At 34.4% G+C, this 25,483-nt stretch overlaps 2 protein-coding genes across 2 annotated transcripts in view; both read right to left on the bottom strand.

Moving 5' to 3' along the window:
* Positions 1–3,835, bottom strand: part of snx25 (sorting nexin 25) — a 58,592-nt gene extending 54,757 nt beyond the window's left edge. The window contains exons 1-2 of the mRNA XM_067393396.1: positions 2,723–3,835; positions 508–592 (exon numbers count right to left, since the gene is read on the bottom strand). Coding sequence (XP_067249497.1) covers positions 508–592; positions 2,723–3,025 — 388 coding nt within the window. The 5' untranslated portion in view covers positions 3,026–3,835. The remainder of the gene's footprint in view (positions 1–507; positions 593–2,722) is intronic.
* A 1,913-nt stretch (positions 3,836–5,748) lies between these two features.
* Positions 5,749–25,452, bottom strand: enpp6 (ectonucleotide pyrophosphatase/phosphodiesterase 6). Its single transcript, XM_067383701.1, has 8 exons — positions 25,105–25,452; positions 17,176–17,355; positions 12,081–12,192; positions 11,653–11,794; positions 11,404–11,583; positions 9,811–9,948; positions 9,218–9,341; positions 5,749–7,159 (listed from the first exon to the last, which is right to left on the bottom strand). Exons 1-8 carry the CDS (start codon positions 25,400–25,402, stop codon positions 6,945–6,947), a joined length of 1,389 nt encoding a protein of 462 aa, XP_067239802.1. The 5' UTR covers positions 25,403–25,452; the 3' UTR covers positions 5,749–6,944.
* Positions 25,453–25,483: the final 31 nt, after the last annotated feature.

Raw genomic sequence — 25,483 nt, 5'->3', positions numbered from 1 at the left:
ACAAAATAAACTAAATATATATAAAATGGCTCCATGCCCTTTAATTTCACACCCATTTAATCGGAGCCAGATTTACATGAGGAAAGACGGCAGGCAAGGATTCCATCATCAGCAAAGACAAGCGCTTTTGTGTTTTTCAGTCTAGCATCATTGCGACAGACAGGACTGACGGCTCCCATCATCCCTCTCTCTCTCTGACACGCTTCACTGGCCTATTAAACTGATCAACATGAATGGAAGATCTGAACAGGAAACGTGTCCCTCCGGAGAGCGGAGCTACAGATGGCGGATCTGTGAGATGCTTAGGTCTGTGACAAACACCATCAGAATGAACCGACTTCACACAATCACCGATCAAACAAGAACTAGTTATGAGTCACACACTGAAGTTCACAGGGTGACGATTTAATGGGGTAACCATTTCCTGTTTGCACGCTGATGTCACAGGCTCCTGTGCAGTATTTATAAATAAGAAATAAGGGTTTTAGTCCACTAGAGACTGCTCACCTTCTTTAAGGGCTTTATCCACATTGAGAGAAACGACGACCCTCCTGGTCTGGGCTGAATCCAGCAGGGGAACACAGAACCGGCCCTACGGAGCAGGAAGACAATAAATCACTCATGACACCCAAACACAACACTCATTAACAAAGAAGCAGTTACAACTGTCCTTCAATTGATCTTATGTGGAATATACAGAACAAACCGATTTAGGATCCACATGCAGTACTTATAACAATTATTAGGTTGAGATCAACAAAACAATCGCAACAAAAAGGGGCGTATTCCAGAAGAAACGGACTGATTTGTTAAAGGTGGGGCTTTCTATGTTTGCCGATAAATTGTGTAACTTTTTCTTTTGTTTATATTGAGTCTTTATAGTCCAATATTTGTGTTCTTGTTTACCATCTGAGTATTTTATGTATTATTTATATATACATTAAAATGGAAAAAATGTTTAAAATTACATTCAATTAAATGTTTACATTAATTTTAATTATATATATATATATTATAAAAAAAAAACTCAATTATACAGGGCAACTTATTTTATTTTAGATATTGTGTATAAACAATAAAACGGCACGTGTGATATATATATATATATATATATATATATATATATATATATATATATATATATATATATAAATATATATATATATATATAAATATATATATATAAATGGTTAGTTCCTGTCCTTGATTCTGATTGGGCTATAGGTAAACGATAAAACACGGCTATGACTGCTTCACCCAACGGTTTTGTGTATCACTACACAACACTCTTCACAAGCATTCTACCTGCATTCAGATTTAGCATTTTCCTTCAGGTCATTTATGTTCATAATAAAAAATCTGTTTAAATGTCTGCTGCAATATCTTGTCCTTTTAACAGTTAAGGAGTTTTCCCGTGACTGACAGCGCTAGTCAAAGCATCTGTCAGTTGTTCCGTGTTCACAACAATTCAGTGTAAAAGTTTCAATGTAAAAGTCTTCGCTACTGACTGACACACTCATAAAGACACTCTTTGCTGCCATCTAATGGCATAAAATTGTAACTTCTGTTGCTGTTCACGGTCAGGGACTATTTTTTCTGGCGGAAGGAAAGCTTTTAGTGATTTTACTTGATAAAAGTTGCATTTTTACAAATTTTTGGCTTTAATATTTGTATTATGTGGTAACCGTTTTATAAAAGCAATAAGGTACGAGAGGCTAGTGCTGTATGGTGAATAAGTCACGGCTGAAGGGGTTACTCCACTTCATGTCTAACAACGCCCTTCAGCCGTGACTTATTCACGATACAGCACAGCCTCTCATACCTTATTGCTTACATAAAATTAATATTAATGCTATATATACACACATACATACAGTCCCAGACAAATTTGGGACAAATTACTATTTTTAATGTTTTTGAAAGAAGTCTCTTATGCTCATCAAGGCTACATTTATTTTTTGAAAAATACAGAAAAAAACTGTAATATTTTTAAAATATAAAATAATGGTTTTCTATTTTAATATACTTTAATATACGTCATACAAAGCTGAATTTTCATCAGCCATTACTTTCATAAGAGACTTTCAAAAACATTAAAAATAGTAATGTGTGTGCTGTCATATTGATTAATTGTGATTATTTACATCTAACATAAAAGTGTGCAAATGAAAAAAAATATGACAAACACACACAAACATATATACATATACAGTCAAACCAAAATGTATTCAGACACCTTGAACATTTCATTCATTAATACAGTTTATTCACTATAGTTTTAAAAAATGGTAATACAATATGACAAGATCTCAGAGTTAAACTGTGTCAGAAAAAATAATCTTAATTATCTCAGAAAACACTTAAGCAAAACATGGTCAGGTCAAAGTGTCTGAATAATTTTTGGTCCCAAATTTTTATCAATGTGTGTGTGTGTGTGTGTGTGTGTTTTATTATATATATATATATATATATATATATATATATATATATATATATATATATATATATAACATACACACATTTTCACTACAAATTGTCATTACTATCCATCTGTTGCAGTATCTACCTGCAATATCTTAATCTTATCTAAATGTCAGTCTATCTATCCATCTGTACATGCCATCAGACACAGTCACATTCTCTGAAGCAATCACAGTGAGAGTGTGGATTGTTGTTTGTCTGTATTTGTGTAGGTGTTGTGAAGTGACATCATCAGCCTTACCATTAACTTATTGAACAGATCCGCGAGCTTGGATGACTGTCTCTTAGTGGTGTCGAAGCTGCTGATCTTCAAGGGGCTTTTCCTCACCAGCAGCCCGAAACTCCCCAGCAGGAAACAGAACAAGGCGAAGGACACATAAATAAAGAGTTTGAGGAAAAACGAGGTGAGAGTGAGTCCTCCGGAGCCGAGCTGGAAGAGCAGCACCGCCGCCGCGATGCCGACGACCAGAGACGGGTAGACGGCGCTGGGCATGAGGACACCCGACCTGCTGCTGCTGCTGCTGCTTCGGCCATCAGGATGCATGATGCTGCTGCTGCTGTTGCTGGAAATGACATGTCCTCACGTGTGCACCACAATAGACAGGCTGCATGCTCGAGTTCACAGCACAGATTTTGTGTGCATTAAATTCACACTAGATGATCCAGACACAAGAAATGCACGTGCAACTGTTGCATCTGAGCAGCTGAAATGATGATCGGCAGATCACCTAACGGGCTCGAGAACCGCTTAAATGGCTGCTAATTCAAATCCTCCACAAATGAATAAGGCACATCAAGTGCACACAAAGGCCGTTAAGTTAGAGCAAACAAACCTGACGTCCACATAAGCTCATCCAGATATATCAAAACATCTCGAGACGATGATGATGACGCGAACACAAACACAGCGGAGAGACATCGCGCGAGGACTTTAACTTTAACGCCTCAAACGTGAAATAAAGATGTTATATTTTCATTATCCACCGCATTTGATCCAAAATATGACCAAAAAAATTAAACTTATTCTCGATCCATCGCGTTGACAGGCAATCTCAGCTCCGCTCAGATCCTCAGCTGCCTCTCGAGTGGCGAATTTGCGAGTTCTACTATGGAAAAGGGATTGCTTATGAATATTAATTACGCAGCATGACGTTTGCTGAATAGCCCAGAATGATTGGCTATTTGGTGCGTAGGCGGTAGTCAGTTGGCGAATGAGGGAATGTAAGAACTGCCTTATGAATAGTAATTAGTCACTTGACTAGAAGCTAGATGAAGGTTACCAAGCAACGTCAGCATTATCTGATTAATATTCATAAGACAACGGCTTTGCAATAGTAGGATAGAACAGCGACTAAGGGGCCTCGAGTAGGCCATAAATCACACACAATGAAGCCAAACAACACTGAAATGTCTTAAACGGAAATCTTTTTAAAAAATCCATGACCCAGACTGGTTATAACATACTTTGGGTGTCTGGTTGTTGCTGTTTTTTTTTGTTTTTTGTTTTTTGTTTTGTTGAATCATTAAAGGATTAGTTCACTTTCAAATTAAAATTTCCTGATAATTTACTCACCTCCATGTCATCCAAGATGTTCATGTCTTTCTTTCGTCAGTCGAAAAGAAATTAAGGTTTTTGATAAAAGCATTCCAGGATTATTCTCCATATAGTGGACTTCAATGGCCTCCAAACGGTTGAAGGTCAAAATTACAGTTTCAGTGCAGCTTCAAAGAGCTTTAAACGATCCCATATGAGAAATAAGTGTCTTATCTAGAGAAACGATCGGTCATTGTCTAAAAATAAATAAATATTTTATACATTTGAACCATAAATGCTCATCTTGAACTAGCTCTCTTCTTCTTCTCTATTTGATTTCCAGCAGTTTAGACACTGCTAAGTGTATTACTGCCCTCCACAGGTCAAAGTTTGAACTAATTGTTATATACTTGCACTAGCATATTGTACATGATAATTTAGTTCAAACTTTGACCTGTGGAGGGCAGTAATACACTTAGCAGTGTCTACACTGCCGGACTTCTAATAGAGAAGAAGAAGAGAGCTAGTTCAAGATGGGCATTTATGGTTAAAATGTATAAAATTGATTTATTTTTTTTAGAAAATGGCCGATGGTTTCTCTAGATAAGACCCTTATTCCTCGTCTGGTATCGTTTAAAGCTCTTTGAAGCTGCACTGAAACTGTAATTTTGACTTTCAACCTTCTGGAGTCCATTGAAGTCCACTATAAGGAGAATAATCCTGTAATGTTTTCATCAAAAACCTTCATTTCTTTTCGACTGAAGAAAGAAAGACATGAACATCTTGGATGACATGGGGATGAGTAAATTATCAGGAAATTTTAATTTGAAAGTGAACTAATCCTTTAATGATTTGTTTGAAAAGGCAGATTTATAAATGCGAGCACATCAGTTAATGGCATATCATTGGTTATTATTTTAGTGAAAATATTTTATTATTATTAATAGCATCGATACGTAATATAAAAATTAAGAATAATATAAAATATTTTAAATAAAAATTTTAATAAATTAAAAATTATTAAGTACTTTGAATACAAAGGTATAATTCTGAAAAGAAAACTGTTGTACTTTTTACAAGTGTTGTACTGTAACCAGGCCACTTTGGGGCACCATTGACTTCAATAGTAGGAAAATAAAATACTATTGAAGTCAATGGTGGCCCAAAACTGTTCAGTTTCCCACATTCTTTAAAACATCTTCCTATGTGTTCAACATAACAACAAAAATGTATACAAGTTTGGAACAACCCGAGGGTGAGTAAATGATGACAGAATTTTCATTTTTGGGTGAACTATCCCTTTAACAAGGTTTGAGTTTAAAGATTTCTGCAAATAAATGATCTTTTGCGCCACCTACCGTCCATCTTGAACATTATTCTTCACCTGGTCAACTGAAAAGAAACAAGTCTACTGGACGCAAATAAGATAATAAAGTTTAGTTTCGGTCATTTCTGTCTAGTTCCATGAAGATATGGATATAAAAATAGTTTTAAATATAAAAGAATAGTCCAAACAACAACTATCACGATAACAGCACAGATAAAATGTCGTTTGAATCAACTCAATTCAGAACTATTTTTTTCCCGCCTAATGAATGATAAAAACATTGACAACCAATCAGAATCCATCCTGCTTTAAAGAGCGCGAACATTTAAAGCGGTAGACGACAAAGAGTGACGCTAATATAACTGTCGTTATAGTTTTCTTTATAGTTATTATTAAATTAACCAGTTTATTCAAAGTCAAGTCTTCAAAAATATATATTTTTTCATGATCTAAAATGACCTGTGATAAAATAAAACTTCAAGAGAAATTCTTCATCTTTAAAAGTATTTTATAATTAAATACATAAAGTTGAAAAATAAAAATAAAGGTGAAAAATAAACGAATATATTGTGTGAAATGAATAACATTAAACATGAGCTCATTGAAGTTCACAGCCAGACCAGCAGGTGGCGGGAGAGGTCACGAGTTCACCGTTGTCAAACGCTGCTGTAAAAGCACATATTATAGAATAATAGTCCCCTAATAGTGAGTATTTAAATCAGATAAATGTGAATGAACAAATGTAGTTACTAAATAAAAAATATTTTATTGTGAAAGAAATGAGTACAAACCCTGTACTAAAGAAAGATGGATAATCTATGGTTATAGAAATTAAACAAATAATAACAATACAATGCCTTACATTTGAAACAGCACATATCTCGACAGAGAGGAGACACTGGCCAAACTAGTCATTTACAGTGATCAGAAAATAAAACAAATCTGCCCTGTGTTAAAGGGTTAGTTCACCCAAAAATGAAAATTCTGTCATTTATTACTCACCTTCATGCCGTTCCACACCCATAAGACCTTCATTAATCTTCAGAACACAAATGAAGATATTTTAGTTGAAATCCGATGGCTCAGTGAGGCCTGCATAGCCAGCAATGACATTTCCTCTCTCAAGATCCATTAATGTACTAAAAACATATTTAAATCAGTTCATGTGAGTACAGTGGTTTAATATTAATATTATGAGCCATCGGATTTCAACAAAAATATCTTAATTTGTGTTCTGAAGATGAACGAAGGTCTTACGGGTGTGGAACGACATGAGGGTGAGTCATTAATGACATTATTTTCATTTTTGGGTGAACTAACCCTTTAAGACTGAATAACAACAGATGGAGGAAATTACATAATAAAAGATCATATTTTGCTAAAATATAAATCTTTTGACCTCAGGTCAAATTTCAGTGTAAATGTGCAAATTGGTTCATCCAACACCAACAAATCCATCAGCATTCAATGATACTTACAACTCAAAAATAGAGGCAGTGCAGCGAAAACTGTTTTTCTTGGCATTTATCTGACATCATCATGGCACACGCTAAGGCATTTAATAAGTGTTTCATGGATCTTCTGATCTGATGGTGGAATGTTCTAGCAGGTGACGGAGTGTGTGAGCAGCAGCAGCAGCGGCAGCAGGAGGCCGGAGGTCAGAGCGGCCCTTACGGCAGCGGCCGAGCTCCTCATCAGACACTCCACCCGAGACCAGGAGCCGTTGTTGGGCAGCGCTTCAATCCCCAGCGTCTTACACAAGACGTTATACACATCTACTGTTCGAATGGGACCGGCGCGGAAGTTCGTCTTGAAGTCTGGAGAGAAAATAAAACATCGAAATGATAATTTGATGAGTTAGTAGCAGACTAATATCAGTTATTATGTTTATGAGTCCAATACCCAAGACACAATAACTAATAAATATAATATAATACAATATAATTTAATATTATAATAAATTCTAATATAATTCGAATATATTGTTTTTGTCTCTTCTGCTCACCAAGGCTGCATTTATTTGATCAAAAATACAGTAAAAATTTTGAAATATTATTAGAATTTAAAATAATTGTTTTCTATGTCAATATAAGTGTAATTTATATCCAGTGATCAAAGCTGAATTATCAGCATCATTACTCCAGTCTTCAGTGTCACATGATCCTTCAGAAATCATTCTAATATGATGATTTATTATCAGTGTTGAAAACAGTTCATATTTTTGTGGAAACTGTTATAAAATAAATTTTTCTTGATTCTTTGATGAATAGAAAGTTCAAAAAGATTATCTAAAATAGAATATTTTGTAACATTATAAATGTTGTTTTGCATTTTGATGTTGATATTGCTTAAATGATTATGAAATTAAGTAACTGCAATACTTCCTTTGTTTGTTATAAGATAATATGACTAAGCAACAGTTGTGAAAGTTAGGTTTTTGAGTTTGATGATTGTAACCAACCACAAAGGTTAACAATATGGATGAATAGAGCATGAAAAAGCGTAGGTGAGCCAGACGAAGACTTCAGCGAAGAAGAGGAAGAGTGCTAGAAGAAGACGACAGCGTAGGCTTAGTAAGCAAGAGATACAGAGATTGATACACCTTCAGCAGGAAGATTGGATCATAGACATTGATCAATTGATGAGTAATATGAAGTTGGAATGTCTAATGAAAAATTAGTATAAAAGTCTGAGGAGTAAAAGACCTCCACAGATGCTGCCTGCATTAAGCGTAGAAGGACACCTGATACCCTAACGAGGGTGCTTAAAGGTACAATATGTAATAATTGTGTCCACTAGAGGTCGTTAGAAGCCTATTCAAAACAGAGGCGTAGCTTGATGACGCCAAGTTTTAGAGCGGAATCTTGGGATATGTGGTCTTCACTTCATAGGTGGTGGAAAATAATTGGGATTGGACTCGGGAAGAAATCATGTTCATGGATGTGATTATTAAGGTTACTGTAGTGTGAAGCAGAGCAGGAGCGAGTGTTGTGGAGCTGAACGAGGAGCTGGAGCGATTGATCAACACACGCCTCACGAGCAGCGGGACTTTTATTATGACACAGTCGCTTTTCCGGTCATGAGTATGAGGAAACGCAGCTCTGTTTATCATATTAGATACATTTGAGAGTGTTGAAAATGATGTTATAACGTTACTCTGTGCGTTCACTCGGCGGCTGCTGTGAGACACTGTTACACACTGCAGTAAGATAGATCCATTTTACAATATCAGATTAAATGCTGGATGATTGTGTTGATAAATGACATGCAATTAATTTAAAAACGTATTGTATGATGGAGAAAATGCTGTATTACTGTTACTAAAAATAAAGCTGCATCTGATTATGCTATGTTAGCTACTTCACAAAATAGTGTTTTTCTCTGAGGCATGGTAAAGCATGGTACTTGCAGAAAATCTAATTAGATTTAAACAATAAGACTAAACGTGTTGAGCCATATAACAATAATTAGTTTTCTGTCTATAAATATATCAAAACAGTTGTTCCCTTGTCTATTAAAACATGTAAATATTAAAGCGTCTTTGGTGTTTCCATGGTTTCTACAAAATAAAACTTTAAAATTTGACTCATCTTTGCTGAAAAAAATTTTTTTTATTTCTTTTAAAAAAAACACATTCTGGCGTAAAATAAAATAATATTTAAAATAAAATCAAAAAAATATTTTTATTTAAAAATTTAAATAAAATTAGTATTTTTTATATTTATTTTAAATAAAATACTTTCAATATTATATATGAATTATTTTAATTTTATTTAAATATTTAAATTAAATACATTAATAATTATTTTATAAATATTTATTTATTATTAACAATATTATTATGCAAAATAAACGTGTGGTCTGCTGAACTTCACCTGGTCCCTGTGCCAAAAAAAATCCCCTCATGTCCACAAACTCGTTGTCGTATCCGTGCCAGCCGTGCTGCCAGCCCTCCGCCTCTTCTGTGCCGTTCTTCCAGAAGGGCAGTTTTCCTTTATTCTGTAAATAACAGGCATAAGTCAGCGTTTGGATTCAATGTTGGAACGCATTTAATCTCTTCTTCATCCCGGGGTCTTGGGCAGCGGCGATGTTTATGTAGTAACCGAATGCCGCATCAGTGAGATAATCTGTTATAACAGCCAAGCACACATGAGGAACACTGTTGTTTTTGGGCAAAATGGGACTTTATGTGCAAGACTGAGACAAAACTGAAGCAATTCCTTTCAGAGGTCCTTTTGGAAATGAACAAAACAACATATTAAATGGGTCACAAGTGGTGGGGAAAATTCCACATCCTGCTGGAACAGATGGTGTAAGTTGCTTTATGACACTGTGAGATTGAACAGCACAGATAAGCACAAATAAGTGACAATATAGCATCGATATCTACATCTAGATCTGGTTGGATTGTTCCAGTCATAAAACAGGGACATTCTGGACAGATTGTGTGGAGAATAGCCTCACTGACCTCTGTGATGAACCATCCCGGCTCCGCCACCAGCGTCAGCGTCGAGACGAACCTGCCGTTCTTGTAGTGGTAGCGGTCTGGGATCTCTTGCTTCTTATAAACGTTCATGTTGTCCGCTGTGCTCAGGTTCTGATATATCTGAAATAACATTCAAACACTGTCAGTTTAAGCCTCTGAAGAAAAAACAAGGAATTAAACTTTTGAGTTCTTGTATTTCCTGTTATTTTGAATAATGATTTAAAAACAATTATATTATATTATATTTATATATTATATATTTATTTATTTAGATTTATTTATTATATTTATATTTATGAATTATATTAATCATATTTATTGTTATATTTATTATATTATAATTATTTATGTATTTATTTATTTGTATTTATTATAATTTATTATATTTATGAATTATATGAATTATATTTATTATATTATATTTATTTATATTTATATAATATTTATTAATTATATTATATTTTATATTATATACCATGTATAAATATTTAGCAATTTAAATAATATATTCTTTTTTTACACTGTACTAATGAGAATGAGATTTTTGTGAGAGTTCTGTAATATAATATAATATAATATAATATAATATAATATAATATAATATAATATAATATAATATAATATAATATAATATAATATAATATAATATAATATAATATAATATAATATAATATAATATAATTTAATATAATATAATATAATATAATATAATAAATACCACCATGTATAATTATTTTACAATTTAAATAATATATTCTTTTTGTATTAATGAGAATGAGATTTTTGTGAGTTATGTAATACAATATAATATAATAGTTATTATATTATATTATATTATATTATATTATATTATATTATATTATATTATATTATATTATATTATATTATATTATATTATATTATATTATATTATATTATATTATATTATATTATATTATATTATATAAATGCATTATAAATGCATATATTATATAAATGCAGTTCAACAAATACCACCATATATAAATAGTTTACAATTTAAATATTTTTTCACAGTATAGTAATGAGAATGAGACTTTTGTGCAAGTTTTGTAATATAATAATTACTTTTTATATAATTATATTTATATTACATATAACTTTAATTTATAAATCAAATGCAGTTCAACAAATACCACCATGTATAATTATCTTATAATTTAAATAAAAAAATGCACATTTAGTAATGAGAACGAGATTTTTGTGTGGAGAATTTTCATTCAAAATAATGTCAAAATGCAAAAGACATCTTTATGGTCATAGCACTACACTATAATTTTGTTTTACAAAATATAATCTCTTATGTGATGCATTGTTGACAGGTTTCATGAGATCTTATCATCAGTCCACTGCATCAGTGTTTAAACATACAATACTTCACATACTGAAAGTTAAAGTTTAAATGTGAATGAGTCCGACAGCAGGTTAAAGTTCACAGTAATGAATTCTGACACTAAGCGTATTTTTCCCCTCAAAATGGCAGATGGAAAATAAGCAAGTGTTGTTTCTGGTGTCTTGTTGTCATGAATAAACACAAGTCAGACAGGTTGAGCTCACCTCCTCAAACCTGTCCTGTTTGGGCCACAGACTGACCACCGGCCCTCTGTCCATCATTTTAATGATGTGCGTCATGTCGATGTAGTGATCCAGTTCAATGACCTTCTCCATCCACTTGAGCTCCGTCATGCCGTGATCAGAGAACAGCACCACGTTTATATCATCTCTCATATTCTTCTCCTGACAAAATACAAATGTGTTTTAGATGGACAGGTAGAGCAAATATTGATCTTTTTATGTAAAAAATACCTTGATTTTCTGGTTGAGGATCTGGAGAGCCTGGTCCAGTGAGCGAATGGCATGCTGTATTTCGGGAGAGTGCGGCCCAAAGTGATGCCCTTCCACATCAATCTTCTCATAATAAATACCAGCCATGTCTGCTTTATTGCTCCTGATGAAACATTCAAATAAAATCATCAATTGATAACAAACACACTTAAAGAGACCTGTGTGCCAGTTTCATCACACTACTAACTAACTCAACCAGGCCCCGCCCCTTTATTCTGCATATTAATTATTTAAATGAGGAATATTGACTACAAGACTACAATGGAGGCGTTTCAGGGAGTTCAGAAACACTGACACTGATATAGTGTGACTTTTTCATGCTCACACTAAAGAAAGATGAAGATGTGAAAAAAGCAGAATAGCTCCTATTTAATAATTTCTGATCTTACTTTAACATATTGAGAGCGCTCTCCATGGCGTCGGTCAGGTTCTTCTCTGAAGGATTGTACACATATTCCTCACAGAATGTGGGTCTAACTCCACGAATCGTCACTTCACAACCTGAACGGACAGAAACACACTTTAGAGTATGTGACCTACAGTAAGTTAATTTGCATGTGAGAGAGATCAAAGAGCCGAGGTGTAAAGAGCACCTGAAAACCATACTTGAGTAAAAGTACAGATAGCTTACATCGAAAATGACTCCACTACAAGTTACAGGTCACCAATTCCAATACGACTTGAGTAAAAGTCTGAAAGTGTCTGATTTTAACAGTACTTAAGTATTTTACTCATGCTGAATGTAGACTGATGCACCAGTCCTGAGAGACATGCCGGTGAAAATAAGAAACAGTTGATTTCTAAGATGAGAAATCAAGTTTATTTTCTAAAATCAAAATAAATCTGAACACCTCAATGTTGAAATAAATCAAGGTCAACACAACCTTTTAAACGTCTACAAACTCTCATGTCTCAGTTGAGCTCAGAAAGGTCACAAGTAAACCAATATCCTTCAAAAAGATCTTGTCAATATAGCGTATATATAAAACAAAGTTAAGTAAAAATATAGCTGCAAGCAGCAATTACGGGGCCAAGCACAAAAACGGCACAAGAAGCCAGCCAACATGGCTGGGAGCATCAGACCAACAGCAGCAGTGAGCAATTAGAAAAAAAAGTTATTCGCATTTTTGTCAATTTTGTTATAACTTTTGACCACAAGGTGGTGCTGGTCCGAAACTTCTCAGGCTCTTTTAGGGCACTGTCCTGATGACCCATACTAAATTTATGAATTTTGGTCAGACCCATCAGAAGTTATAAGCAAAATCATTTTTCATATCTCCACTCCAGTAGGTGGCGCTGTGCCGAAACAATGTATGATGCCTCCGGTCATGCTTGTGATGACACGTACCAAGTTTTGTCTGAATATGATAAAGCATTGCAGAGATACAGCTTCTAGAGTCATTTTGCATCATGTCTCAAATGGTTTGCTCTGGTATACGAAAATGGTTTTTCTTATCGACTTGAAATCAATAAATTTTTGTCGGAATGGTCTGAAGATGATACGGTTCAATTTTGGTTAAAATCGGAGCAACAGTCTAGGAGGAGTTCGAAAAAGTAGTTTTTTAAAGAAAAACAATATGGTGGACAGTAAGTTCAGCTGACTATGGCAAATTTGATATCTATGTTCTCAGCATGACCCAAGGCATCTACAGAGACCAGTTTCATTACAATCGGTTAATATAGTCAAAACTTATTAGCATTTTTGTAAATTTTGTTATAAATTTTGACCACAAGGTGGCGCAGTGCCAAAACTTCACAGGCTCTTTCAGGGCTTTGTCCTGATGACCCATACCAAGTTTTGTAAAGATACGTTAATGCGTTCATAAAATACAGCATTTTAGCACATAATTCAAAATGGCGACGGCCAAAATGGCCGAAGTGGGAAAATTGGATATCATTCGACTCGGCAGGATTTCCCGAATCCAACGAGACCAAAGTTATGATTTTTGGACAAACCCATCTGACGTTATAAGCAAAAATAGCCATTTTTCTTATCTCCGCACCAGTAGGTGGCACTGCGATGAAATGCTGCATGAAGCCTCATGTCATGATTTTGATGAGATGTACCAAGTTTGGTCTAAATACGATAAAGCATTGCGGAGATACAGGTTCAAGAGTTTGTTTTGCATCATGCCTTAAAATCGTTGCTCCGGTATACGAAAACGGTTTGACGTATTGACTTGAAATCCATAACTTTTTGTCTGCATGGTCTGAAGATGACACGGTTCAATTTTGGTGAAAATCGGACCAACGGTCTAGGAGGAGTTCGAAAAAGTAGGTTTTTAAAGAAAAACAATATGGCGGACAGGAAGTTTAGCTGACTATGGCGAATTTGATACCTATGTTCTCAGCATGACCCAAGGAATCTACTGAGACCAGTTTCATTACAATCGGTTAATATAGTCAAAAGTTATTAGCATTTTTGTAAATTTTGTTATAACTTTTGACCACAAGGTGGCGCTGTGCCGAAACTTCTCAGGCTCCTTCAGGACATTGTGCTGATGACCCATACCAAGTTTTGTAAAGATACATTAATGCATTCGTAAAATACAGCATTTTAGCACAAAATTCAAAATGGCCGACGGCCAAAATGGCCGAAGTGGGAAAATTGGATATCATTCGACTCGGCATGATTCCCCGAATCCAAGGATCATGATTTTTGGACAAACCCATCAGAAGTTATAAGCAAAAATACCCATTTTTCATATCTCTGCACCAGTAGGTGGCGCTGCGCCGAAACACTGCATGGTACCTCAGGTCATGCTTGTGATGACAGGTACCAAGTTTGGTCTGAATACGATAAAGCGTTGCGGAGATACAGCCTTACTTCTATTTTCGCAAGCGTTACGTACAATTCGTTCGTGTGTTTTTCGAAAACGGTTTGAGGAATCGACTTGAATTCCATAACTTTTTGTCAGCATGGTCTGAAGATGATCTGGTTAAATTTTCTTGAAAATCGGAGTAACGGCCTAGGAGGAGTTAGAAAAAGTAGGTTTTTCAGAAAATTCAAAATGGCGGAAAAATTTTCAAGACGGAAATGACGTCATATGGTGCAATCGATTCGGCTAGAGCCAAGGAATCAGAGGCAAATTTGGTTTCTAACCCTTACGATTCAAAAGTTATTAACATAAACATAAGTGCAACTTTGGACAGCTGGTGGCGCTAGAGGGATTGAGATAGAGACTCAATTTGAGATAGAGACAAATTTGCTATGGACAACGGTCAGACTGTCCTCTAACTGTGTGCCAAATTTCACAACTTTCCCGCAAGCGGTTCTATGGGTTGCCATAGACTTCAAGAGCGGAAGAAGAAGAAGAAGAAGAATAAAAAAAAAGAAAAAAAGAACGCCAACAATAACAATAGGTGCCTCAGCAATTTCGGTGCTTGGCCCCTAATTAAATAGTCAAAGTCTACTGTATGTGCTGGTTTGAGTCTCATCAGCAGCTGCAGTCAATTCCTCATCTAATAAATCAAACTCCTCTGATCAGAAACGACCTGCTAATGCGCTCACATTCACGTAAAGTATCCTTGATGACAAGTTTTGGGTGAGTAAAGGCAAAACGCACAAGATATAATACCTTCAATGATGGCGATATCGCTTCATTATATCAGAAACAAACTGCTGCAGAAAAAGTTTGGTGTCATGAAAAATGTAACTTGTAATTGCATTACTCATCACAAATGTAGTGGAGTAAAAAGTACATTTACTTGCTCAAAAATGTAGTCAAGTAGAGAGTAAAAGTTGCCAATATCTTTGATACTCAGTTCAACTACAAAGTAGCCAAAAAGATACAGTAACTAATTACATTTACTCAAATACTTTATACTTCTATCAAACAGAGATTTTACACTTCACTTGAAAATGTTGCAAGCTTATTTTGATGTAAAGTAGCAGCAGGATTAATTAAACGAGTCTGGCATGGGAGGAAGTGTGACCACAGTGTGTGGATAAACTCATGGTTTATACTGTACACTACAAGTTTGGGGTCAGTAACTTTTTTTTTGTTTGTTTGTTTTTTTAGAAATTAATACTTTTATTTATCAAGAATGCATGAAAGTCATCAAAAGTGACAATAAAAACATTTATAATGTTCCAAAAGATTCTATTTCAAATAAATGTTGTTCTTTCTATTCATCAAAGAATTGTGAAAATTAAAATGTATCACTGTTTTCAGCATTGACAATAATCATAAATGTTTCTGGAGCATCAAATCATCATATTAGAATGATTTCTGAAGGATCATGTGATGCTGAAGACTGGAGAATTGATGCTGAAAATTCAGCTTTGATCACTGGATATAAATTACAGTTTAATATCTATTCAAATAGATTCAAATCACTGTTTTTACTGAATTTTTCATCAAATAATTGCAGCCTAGGTGAACAGAAGAGACTTAATTCAGAAACATAATATCTTACCAACCCTAAACTTCTGGACGGTGTTGTATTTTGCAGTTAAAAACAGATTTTTGTAGTCGCATATAAAGTCACATTGGCCAAATGTCTAAATAAACATTGCGATGTATAGGAAGTGACATCATTAGGACTCTTTCAACAGCATAGCAGCAACTCAATTTATCTTTTAGCAATTGATTTATCAATCAGTCTTCTTTCATCACCTATTTTGTCATTTTTTTAAATATAAAAATAACTGCAAAGCAACATTTGGTCTTAAAGTTAATATCACACAAATCAGGGCATTAATACAGGGGTTGCAAACCTTAAAATATATCAAATAAACAGACATTAAAATAACTCAAATAGGCCTGGTTTCACAGACAGGGCTTATCCTAAGCCAGGATTAGACCTTAGTTCAATTACAATATTTAATATTCTAATATACAATATACAATATTCTAAAACATATTAGAAATGTGCTAATTCATGCTATCAATGTGCTAAAATATGCTAATCATGCTAACAACATGTTAATTCATAATATCCAAAATGCTAAAACATGCTAACAATATGCTAATTCAGGTTATTAACAGGCTAATTCATGCTATTAACATGCTAAAGCATGCTAGCAAAGTGCTAATAATGCTAACAACATGCTAATTCAGGTTAGCTAAATGCTAATTAATGTTAGCAATGTGTTAATGCTAGTAAAATGTTAAAACATGCTAGCAAAATGTTAAATTATGTTAGCAATGTGCTAATTCATGCTAGCAAAATGCTAAAACATGCTTCAAAATTATTTAATATTATGTTTAATATTTAATTTTATGTTTTAGTTTAAGATATTTAAATATGTCAATAAAAAAAATAAAAAAACAAAAATTATAAATGCTGCCTTCATGGCAACTAGCTGAAATAAAATAAGTTTAAGTTGTTTTTTGTTTTTGTTTTTTGTTTTTTTTAAATAATATTTTATTTGGGTTCACGTTTATTTTATTTCAAGTAATATTTTTTTTCTGGTTTCAGTTTTAGTTAACTGTAATAACCCTGGCCCCACATTCTACTCTATTAATGACATAAACTGACCTGGCCAGTAGTACATGTAGACTCTCTTCCCTAGTTTCTGCATGGTGACCCACAGCGGCTCCGATCCATCCCACCACAGGGGCAGACGGCTGTCCGGATTGGTTCCGATCAGGAATTCCTTCAAGGTGTCCTTATCCCACATGTAATTCCCAGTCATCTGGTGCACCTCACAGTAGCGTCCTGGAAATGAGTGCAAAATGACTTCATGAGTATTTACAGCACACAAGGGTGGATTTCAATCAGCACACCTTTGAGGCCCTAATGGATATTCCTTAGGTGCGTCCCAATTCACATACTTACACAGCAAAATCTACAGAGTTAATAAACTCTGTTCAGAGTACATATGGTCCCCCTCTAAATAGTGTTAAAATTAGTGTTGTCACGGTACCAAAATTCCAGTAGTCGGTACCGATACCATGACAATTTTACAGTTCTCGGTACCAATTTCGGTATATTCAGGCTGTGTTTGATTTTGCGCTGTCAGAGAAAACGAAAGTAAAAATCACTGGTGTGTGAAACACGCTAACTTATATACAAATATACGTTATACGTAACCCTTATAAAGTCTAATAACAAGCACAAACTGTGTTAAATAGAAACTGACGTGCAAGCAAAAATGTTTCTGTCCTACAGTGTTTTTTCTACTTTACCACAGTAAAGACTGCAAATTTAATATGCCTAGTTAAAAGCGAACCAAAGGAAGAAACGTTTATGCGTGAGTGAAGATTTGGGAAAATAAACAGAGATTCCATGTCCGGTGGAATAACTAATGGAATATTGTTTAATCGGGTGACCAGATCGCGATTCGCAAAACAGAAAAGCTTAAATGTATGGACTCGCGTACCTCTCTCATTCGGCATGAACCAAAATATTTCCATGGATACGATGTCACATTTAATTGCTAACCTATTATTTCTTCTATAAACAAAGCTTTGTGCTGCACTCGTGTCATATTCACGTAAATACTGCCACAGCCCTATCAGTGAATATACCCAGAATCTCTGTACTTCCGGTACAACAGAAATGCTGGTATCATCACATTTTCGAAATTTCAGTACCGACTTGGAAGTACCGAAGTACCGGTACTTTTGACAACACTAGTTAAAATAACACTAAAGAAAAGTTAAATTTAATGAGATAACTAAGCAATTAATTAAGTGATGATTGTGCATTAGTGATGAACACCTGCTGTTAACAAGCAGCAGAATCACTGAAGAAAACAGAAACACAAGAACTACAACTGTCTTCAGTCACAGCCTTATTGATTGCTTAATTATCTCATTAACTTTAGAAATGCTGCCTTCATGGCAACTAGCTGAAATAAAATAAGTTTAAGTTGTTTTTTGTTTTGTTTTTTTTGTTTTTTTTAAATAATATTTTATTTGGGTTAACGTTAATGTTATTTCAAGTAATATTTTTTTTCTGGTTTCAGTTTTAGTTAACTGTAATAACCCTGGCCCCACATTGTACTCTATTCTACAAAACAGAAACACAAGAACTACAACTGACTTCAGTCACAGCCTTATTAATTGCTTAATTATCTCATTAACTTTAACTCTGCTACAGTGTTACTTTAACACAATTTAGAGAGGGACCATATGTACTCTGAGCAGAGTTGATTTAACTCTGGAGATTTTACTGTGTACACTTTAAATGCAAATGAGCTGCTGCTCCCGCCCCCTTTCCAAAATAGGGCGGAGCTTTTACAGCTCACGCTTCGGTCGCTCAAAAACAACAAAGCTGGAGAATCTCACGCAGCCAAAATGAGGATTGTCAGTAACGGTGTTCAGCCTTACATTGTTCAAACCGGAGTCGACACTGATGGAGAGACTCAGGAAGAAGTTACAACTTTTACAATGAAACATTTCTGAATGGTTAGTGGATAAATTTAACTCATCCACTAGCATGTGCCGTCATGTTCATCTTTTGTGTTGAATTGACCCTCGTTTGTGAAGCAGTCCGGCGTAAAATGATGGCATGACAACAACACTCGACTACAACAACCCTTCCTCTTCTCTAAAGCAGCCCAATATGGCCCCGCCCCTTTTGTTGTGTTTTTTGGGGTTTATGTAAATTTTAGGGTTTATGATGTCACCAACCCAGGAAGAAGCTTGTTGTTGTCCCTACCAGCCATTTGTTGTAGAAAATATCTCCCTTTGCATTGAACTTTGAGCTTTGCAGATGTTGTTTATGCTCAAACAGCAACATTATACACTAAATAAAGTTATATTTTGTGTGCATATACAGCTATGGAAAAAATTAAGAGACCACTTAACATTGATTTCTGCACTTGGAGTGGTCTCTTAATTTTTTCCATAGCTGTATATATATATATACATATATATGCCTATAATCATGAAGTCATTAGCCTAGAGGTGAAGCTGCAATGTCATGACAAAATCATTATGGTTGATTGTCGCTCTTATATTATATATATATATATATGTCGACAAAATGTTTTGGTGAGGACAAGACATCATATTCTGGATTAGTAAAAGAAGAATTAATATTGATTATTTCAGTAGCATAAAAAACTAAAAAAAAAAATTCAAACTGGGAATATACACCGAAGCGGTCCATGACTTCAGTCTAATGTGAGTTCTGCACAAAAACTCCCGATATAACCTCTGAAACTTTCTATGCTGCAAAATTAATCTCTTACTTGCATCTACTTACTCTGCAATTTGTTGTTTAGGATAAACGAGAATTCGAGTGAGTCAGTGTTCAGTCAGTGAGCGCGAGCAGCCCTCCTTGTGACTAATCACAACGCCTCTGTTTGGACATTGCATTCCTAAACTCAACAAAAACTTGTGATTGGTTATAATGCTCAAAACTGCAAACCACACACGGAAAAGAAAATGACTAATATGATGTAACGAACAAATCTACTGTAAATGCAATGTCGCAATTTTCATATTTATAGGTAATGTTTTATATTACAGTTGGACTACTTTCTTTGACTCCTCCCCAACATCTTATTTTGTTGTCCTTCGGGGGGGATCAAGCATTCATTAGGGGGGTCAGACCCCCCCCCCCAAATCCCCCGTAGACTATTTTAAAATCCCTATGGAAGAAATGCAGCTATTTAAGGAGAGATATGATAGTCTATTACTGTTCCAAGTAATCTTATGTAAAAAAGACACAAAACAAAATCCATAAACATACACTAAAAGAGAGACCACATCACCCAAAACACACTCGCAACCGCATAGCAAGGCCTTGGCAAACACCCAGAGTTTTACATGAGCAAGCACCTTGAATTTCAATGCAAGAACCCATGCAAATGTTAATTTTTAGTTTCATTTTAAATGAGTTCTGAGTTGGTAAATGATCCTTGACTGCCTGCACAGTACTAACCAAAAGTCTTACATTTAAAGCGCTGACTGTACAAATGTTCACAGTGCAAAGAGCAGGGTCAGCGCTTCCAAGAAACACAAACATTAAACAAACAAATGCACTTCTTAATGACACCAAACCGGCTATAAAACAGTGTGTCAAGAACCTTTGGCCGTCCTGCATGTTATAACCAAAGAACTTCTGATAAAACTTTTCATTAATAAATCACAAATGTGATATTATGCTCAACAGAATCAACAGTTCATGCACATTGAAGTCTGCTCTGCTCACCAAGACTGCATTTATTTGCTCAAAAATACAGTAAAAATAGTGAAATATTATTCCAATTTAAAATAACAGTTTTGTATGTGAATATATAGTAAAGTGTAATTTATATCCAGTGATCAAAGCTGAATTTTCAGCATCATTACTCCAGTCTTGTGTCACATGATCCTTCAGAAATCATTCTAATATGATGATTTGCTGCTCAAGAAACATTTATGATTATTATCAGTGTTGAAAACATATTCATATTTTTTGTGATATTCTTTGATGAACAGAAGAACAGCATTTATTTGAAATTGAAATCTTAACATTAACACTCAGTTTTGATCAGATTAATGCAAACAAAATTATTAATTTCTTTCAAATTAAATCATAATGGCATTAGTGAATGTTATTCTAAGACAGATTCATTGCACTGTGATCGGGTCTGGTGTCGCAGCTTTGCTTTCATTGTTTGATTTCTTTGTGAAAGCTCGAGCCCAGTTGTCACAGCAGACTATCTTCTGAAGCTTTGTGGCGAGGGGAATGTGCCCAAACAAAACAACTGCCATCAGCAAAGCGTTAAAGCGTTGGCACGGAGCTGCTGTGATTGGTGGACGCTGAGTTAAAACACGTGTGCTGGAGCTCAGCGCCGCATGGCTTTTGTTGGCAGGGTTGCCAGGTCTGCATAACAAAACCAGCCCAACAACCAAAATATCAAAACTCAAAACATGCCACTTGCACAACTAAAATACATATTTTACAGTCACTGTATGCATTATACACAATTCAACTTGAAAAAAATGACTATAGTAGTAATTAGAGATGCACTGATACTAAATCTTTTCAGCAGATACCGATAGCCGATTATTCAGAATGATATCACCCGATAATTTGAGTTTTCTTAAAGAAAAAAAATCTCTCCAAATTAATGATGATGCAAACAATACAGTGAACCCTCTCATTATTATAATATTAGAGGTTCAAATTAACAAAACATCTATTATATTCAGCTATTTATTTTCAGATATAATAATCACACTCAAATAAAATCTGAAATGTTTGTATACAACTCAGTTGCACATAAGAGTTTTCATAAACACTTGTCTTCATGACAAATTATTCAAGCATACATATATAATTAACAGTAAATAGTGTTTTTATAGCTAACTAGCAAACTGTGAACACTGGATATCTTTCCTGAGGTAAATATGACGTTAAGTGCAGTTTTATTCATTCTCTCTGCGGTTGAAACACTTATTGAATGATTACATGAGGAGATTCATTTTCGGTAAGTTGTACTGTATGTTTCAACATACCTTCTGATGTTCATGCATGTTATTTTTCATTCTATAACTTGTATTAAAAGAGGAATACAAAATTTTGTAACAAAATGGAATGAATATGAAAGCTGAGATTTTATTTCTTATCAGAAGTAACAAAGCACAAAGCTGTTTATGATTATTGAATGCGAGACGCTACAAATAATGTTTAGTGTTGGGAAAAACCGCAGGCCTGGCAACCTTGGCTTGAACTACGAGTGTGTGTGTGTGAAGAAATGTCTCATGTTGAATTTAGGGCTAGTTAACGTGACAATAACACTATGAGATTATATACCAAAATACTGAAATACAGTACACCGATTATTGGCCGATATATCGGTGCATCCTGAGTAGTAATCATAAACACTGTCTGTTTTAATTCTACGAATGGCCTTCCTCACAAAACTCCTCATCTTGCACATTTGTCAAACTAAATCCCCCAAAAAATCAACAAAATCCAATATTATCTGCAGCAAGTTTAAAAGTAGCCCAATTCTGCGGAAAACCATGGACTTGGCAACCCTGTGGCGCTCAGACAACACACAGTCTCACCATATGATTCAGCAACACTCAGAATGAGATTCACTGAGTCAACATGATCAAATGTGCTTGTGCAAAATAGATTAGAAGTTCAGTTTCCTTCACAAATTAATTGATTGCTAATTTTTTTTTTTTCTTTTTGACATGGTTAAGTGGAATACATTTCTAATTTAATTGTATTAATTCCATCTGCTTATATACAGTGATAATCAAATCTAAAACACAACCCAGAAAATAAAGATGAAAAATATATTTGCGATTGCAAACATTTAATTTGCAATTTTTAATTACTTTTTTACAATGGCATTATTATTATGATTAATATATATATTTGTATATGTGTGTGGAACGCATTACCAGCTGTGATTAGAGACTCTCCAACACTAGACTGTTTTAAGAGCTCTTTAAAGACTCACCTTTTTAGAGCTGCTTATTGTAATTGATTATGTCTTGTCTTATTGTAATGTCAGTGCTGTTATTTTATAATCTGTGATGTAGCACTTTGGGTCTAAGAAAAGCGCATTAGAAATAAAATGCATTTTATATATATATATATATATATTTTAGGTGCCCAAGAATGCTTTTTCACAAGATGTAATATAAGTCTAAGGTGTCTCCTGAATGTGTCTGTGAAGTTTCAGCTCAAAATACACCATAGATTTTATTTAATTAATTTTTTTAACTGCCTATTTTGGGGCATCATTAACTATGTACCGATTTTGGCAGCGCCGCCCCTTTAAATGGCGTGCTCCCTGCCACACGAGCTCTCGACTATTACAGTGCATTTACACACAGCTAATATAACCCTCAAATGGATCTTTACAAGATGTTCGTCATGCATGCTGTATGCATGCTTCGAATTATGTGAGTAAATTATTTATTTTGATGTTTACGTTTGATTCTGAATGAGTTTGATAGTGCTCTGTGGCTAACGGCTAATGCTACACTGCTGGAGAGAAGTTGTGTTTATGAATTATACAGACTGCAAGTGTTTACAGTGTAACAGTACATTAGCAACATGCTAATAAAACATTTAGAAAGATAAATATCACTAAAAATATCATGTTATCATGGATCATGTCAGTTATTATTGCTCCATCTGCCATTTTTCGCTGTTGTTCTTGCTTGCTTACCTAGTCTGATGATTCAGCTGTGCACAGATCCAGATGTTAATACTGGCTGCCCTTGTCTAATGCCTTGAACATGAGCTGGCATATGCAAATATTGGGGTCATACATATTAATGATCCCGACTGTTACGTAACAGTCGGTGTTATGTTGAGAGCTGCATGTTTTCCGGAAGTCTTTTAAACAAATGAGATTTATATAAGAAGGAGGAAGCAATGGGTTTTGAAACTCAATGTATGTCTTTTCCATGTACTGAACTCTTGTTATTTAACTATGCCGAGGTAAATTAAATTTTTGATTCTAGGGCACCTTTAATACTATTAATTTTATATATATATATATATATATATATATATATATATATATATATATATATATATATATATATATATTAATGTCGATATAATATAAATTAAACAAACAAAAAAGAATATACTGTGTCTCAAAAATTAATAATTTTTAAATATGAAAAAACTTCTCTCAGATATTTACATATACTTTCTAACAGTGATTAATAAATCTAGAAGTGGTTTTATTAAATATTTATAATTCATGCTATGTTACTGTAGTCTAAGAAATATTTAGTTTGTAATGCATTAAAAATCATAAATATAATGGACACTTAAAAATAAAAATAATGCATAATAAAAAATAAGATTTTATATATATAATAAATCTTATAAATAAGATTTTAGATAATATATATATATATTGTGTGTGCGTGTCAAATAATAATAAATTAAACAAACAAAAAAGGCAATATTTGTTTCAACAATTAATTATTTAAAATATTAAAATACTTTACTCAGATATTTCCACCTGTTATGAATAAATCTGACTGAGAGGAGCTGTTTTTCTGCGGTCATTGTGGAGAGCAGAAGCTCTGGCCCCTGAAATCAATGACCCCATTCAGACAATAATGAGCGAGCAGATCTCAGATCAACAGATCTCTATTGTTCTACAGTAAGAGTGTCTTTAATGACCTTTACACTCTTTCTGAACTGTTTTGAGGTACTATAAAATCTCACATAAGGAATGCATTAAAGCCTTGTAAATGTGTACCAGACCACAAACAAACAATGATTATGTTTGTGTTGCTTCACAGGCATATGGAAATCATTTAGAGCTCCAGGAGTCTCTTACATCCCACTATCTCAACTTACTGCATTATAAAGGTCAAATCTCCTGTTTAACATGTATAATAACTTTACTATAAATATGTACAGTGTGCAGCACCAGTGTAACATTTCGTACTTTATCAAAGCACCTAAACTTGGAAGAAGGAACTATTTAAGATTGCAATAGTTAGAAAAAGAAGATAAAAAGTTGGTAAGACTCACCTGTCATTAGAGAGTAGTAGTTTGGGTAGGACAGACTGGGGAAATCTGGAGTCAGGTAATCCACTTTCACACCGTTTTCCACGATCTCTCTAAATCCGGCCAGGTTTTGTAAATCGTCCATGTAATCATAACGGAAGCCATCGATCAGGAACACCAGGAGTTTGCGGTTTGCGTCGCAGCATCGGGACAGAAGGAGAATAAAAGCAATGCTGATGTTCAGAGCTGCTCGAGTCATGATGCTCCGCTGCTGAGAGCCGAGCTGAACTGATGAGAAGAACACACTCATCTGCTGATTCATGAAAACTCTCCGGCAGTGGGCGTGTGCGGGAGAGAGTCCACCACCACTCCATGAGGGACACTGCATGCTGACCTTTATAGT

The sequence above is a fragment of the Chanodichthys erythropterus genome, chromosome 1 (genome assembly GCF_024489055.1).
Source record: "Chanodichthys erythropterus isolate Z2021 chromosome 1, ASM2448905v1, whole genome shotgun sequence".
Taxonomy (NCBI): domain Eukaryota; kingdom Metazoa; phylum Chordata; class Actinopteri; order Cypriniformes; family Xenocyprididae; genus Chanodichthys; species Chanodichthys erythropterus.
This window is presented reverse-complemented; position numbering and strand designations above follow the sequence as displayed.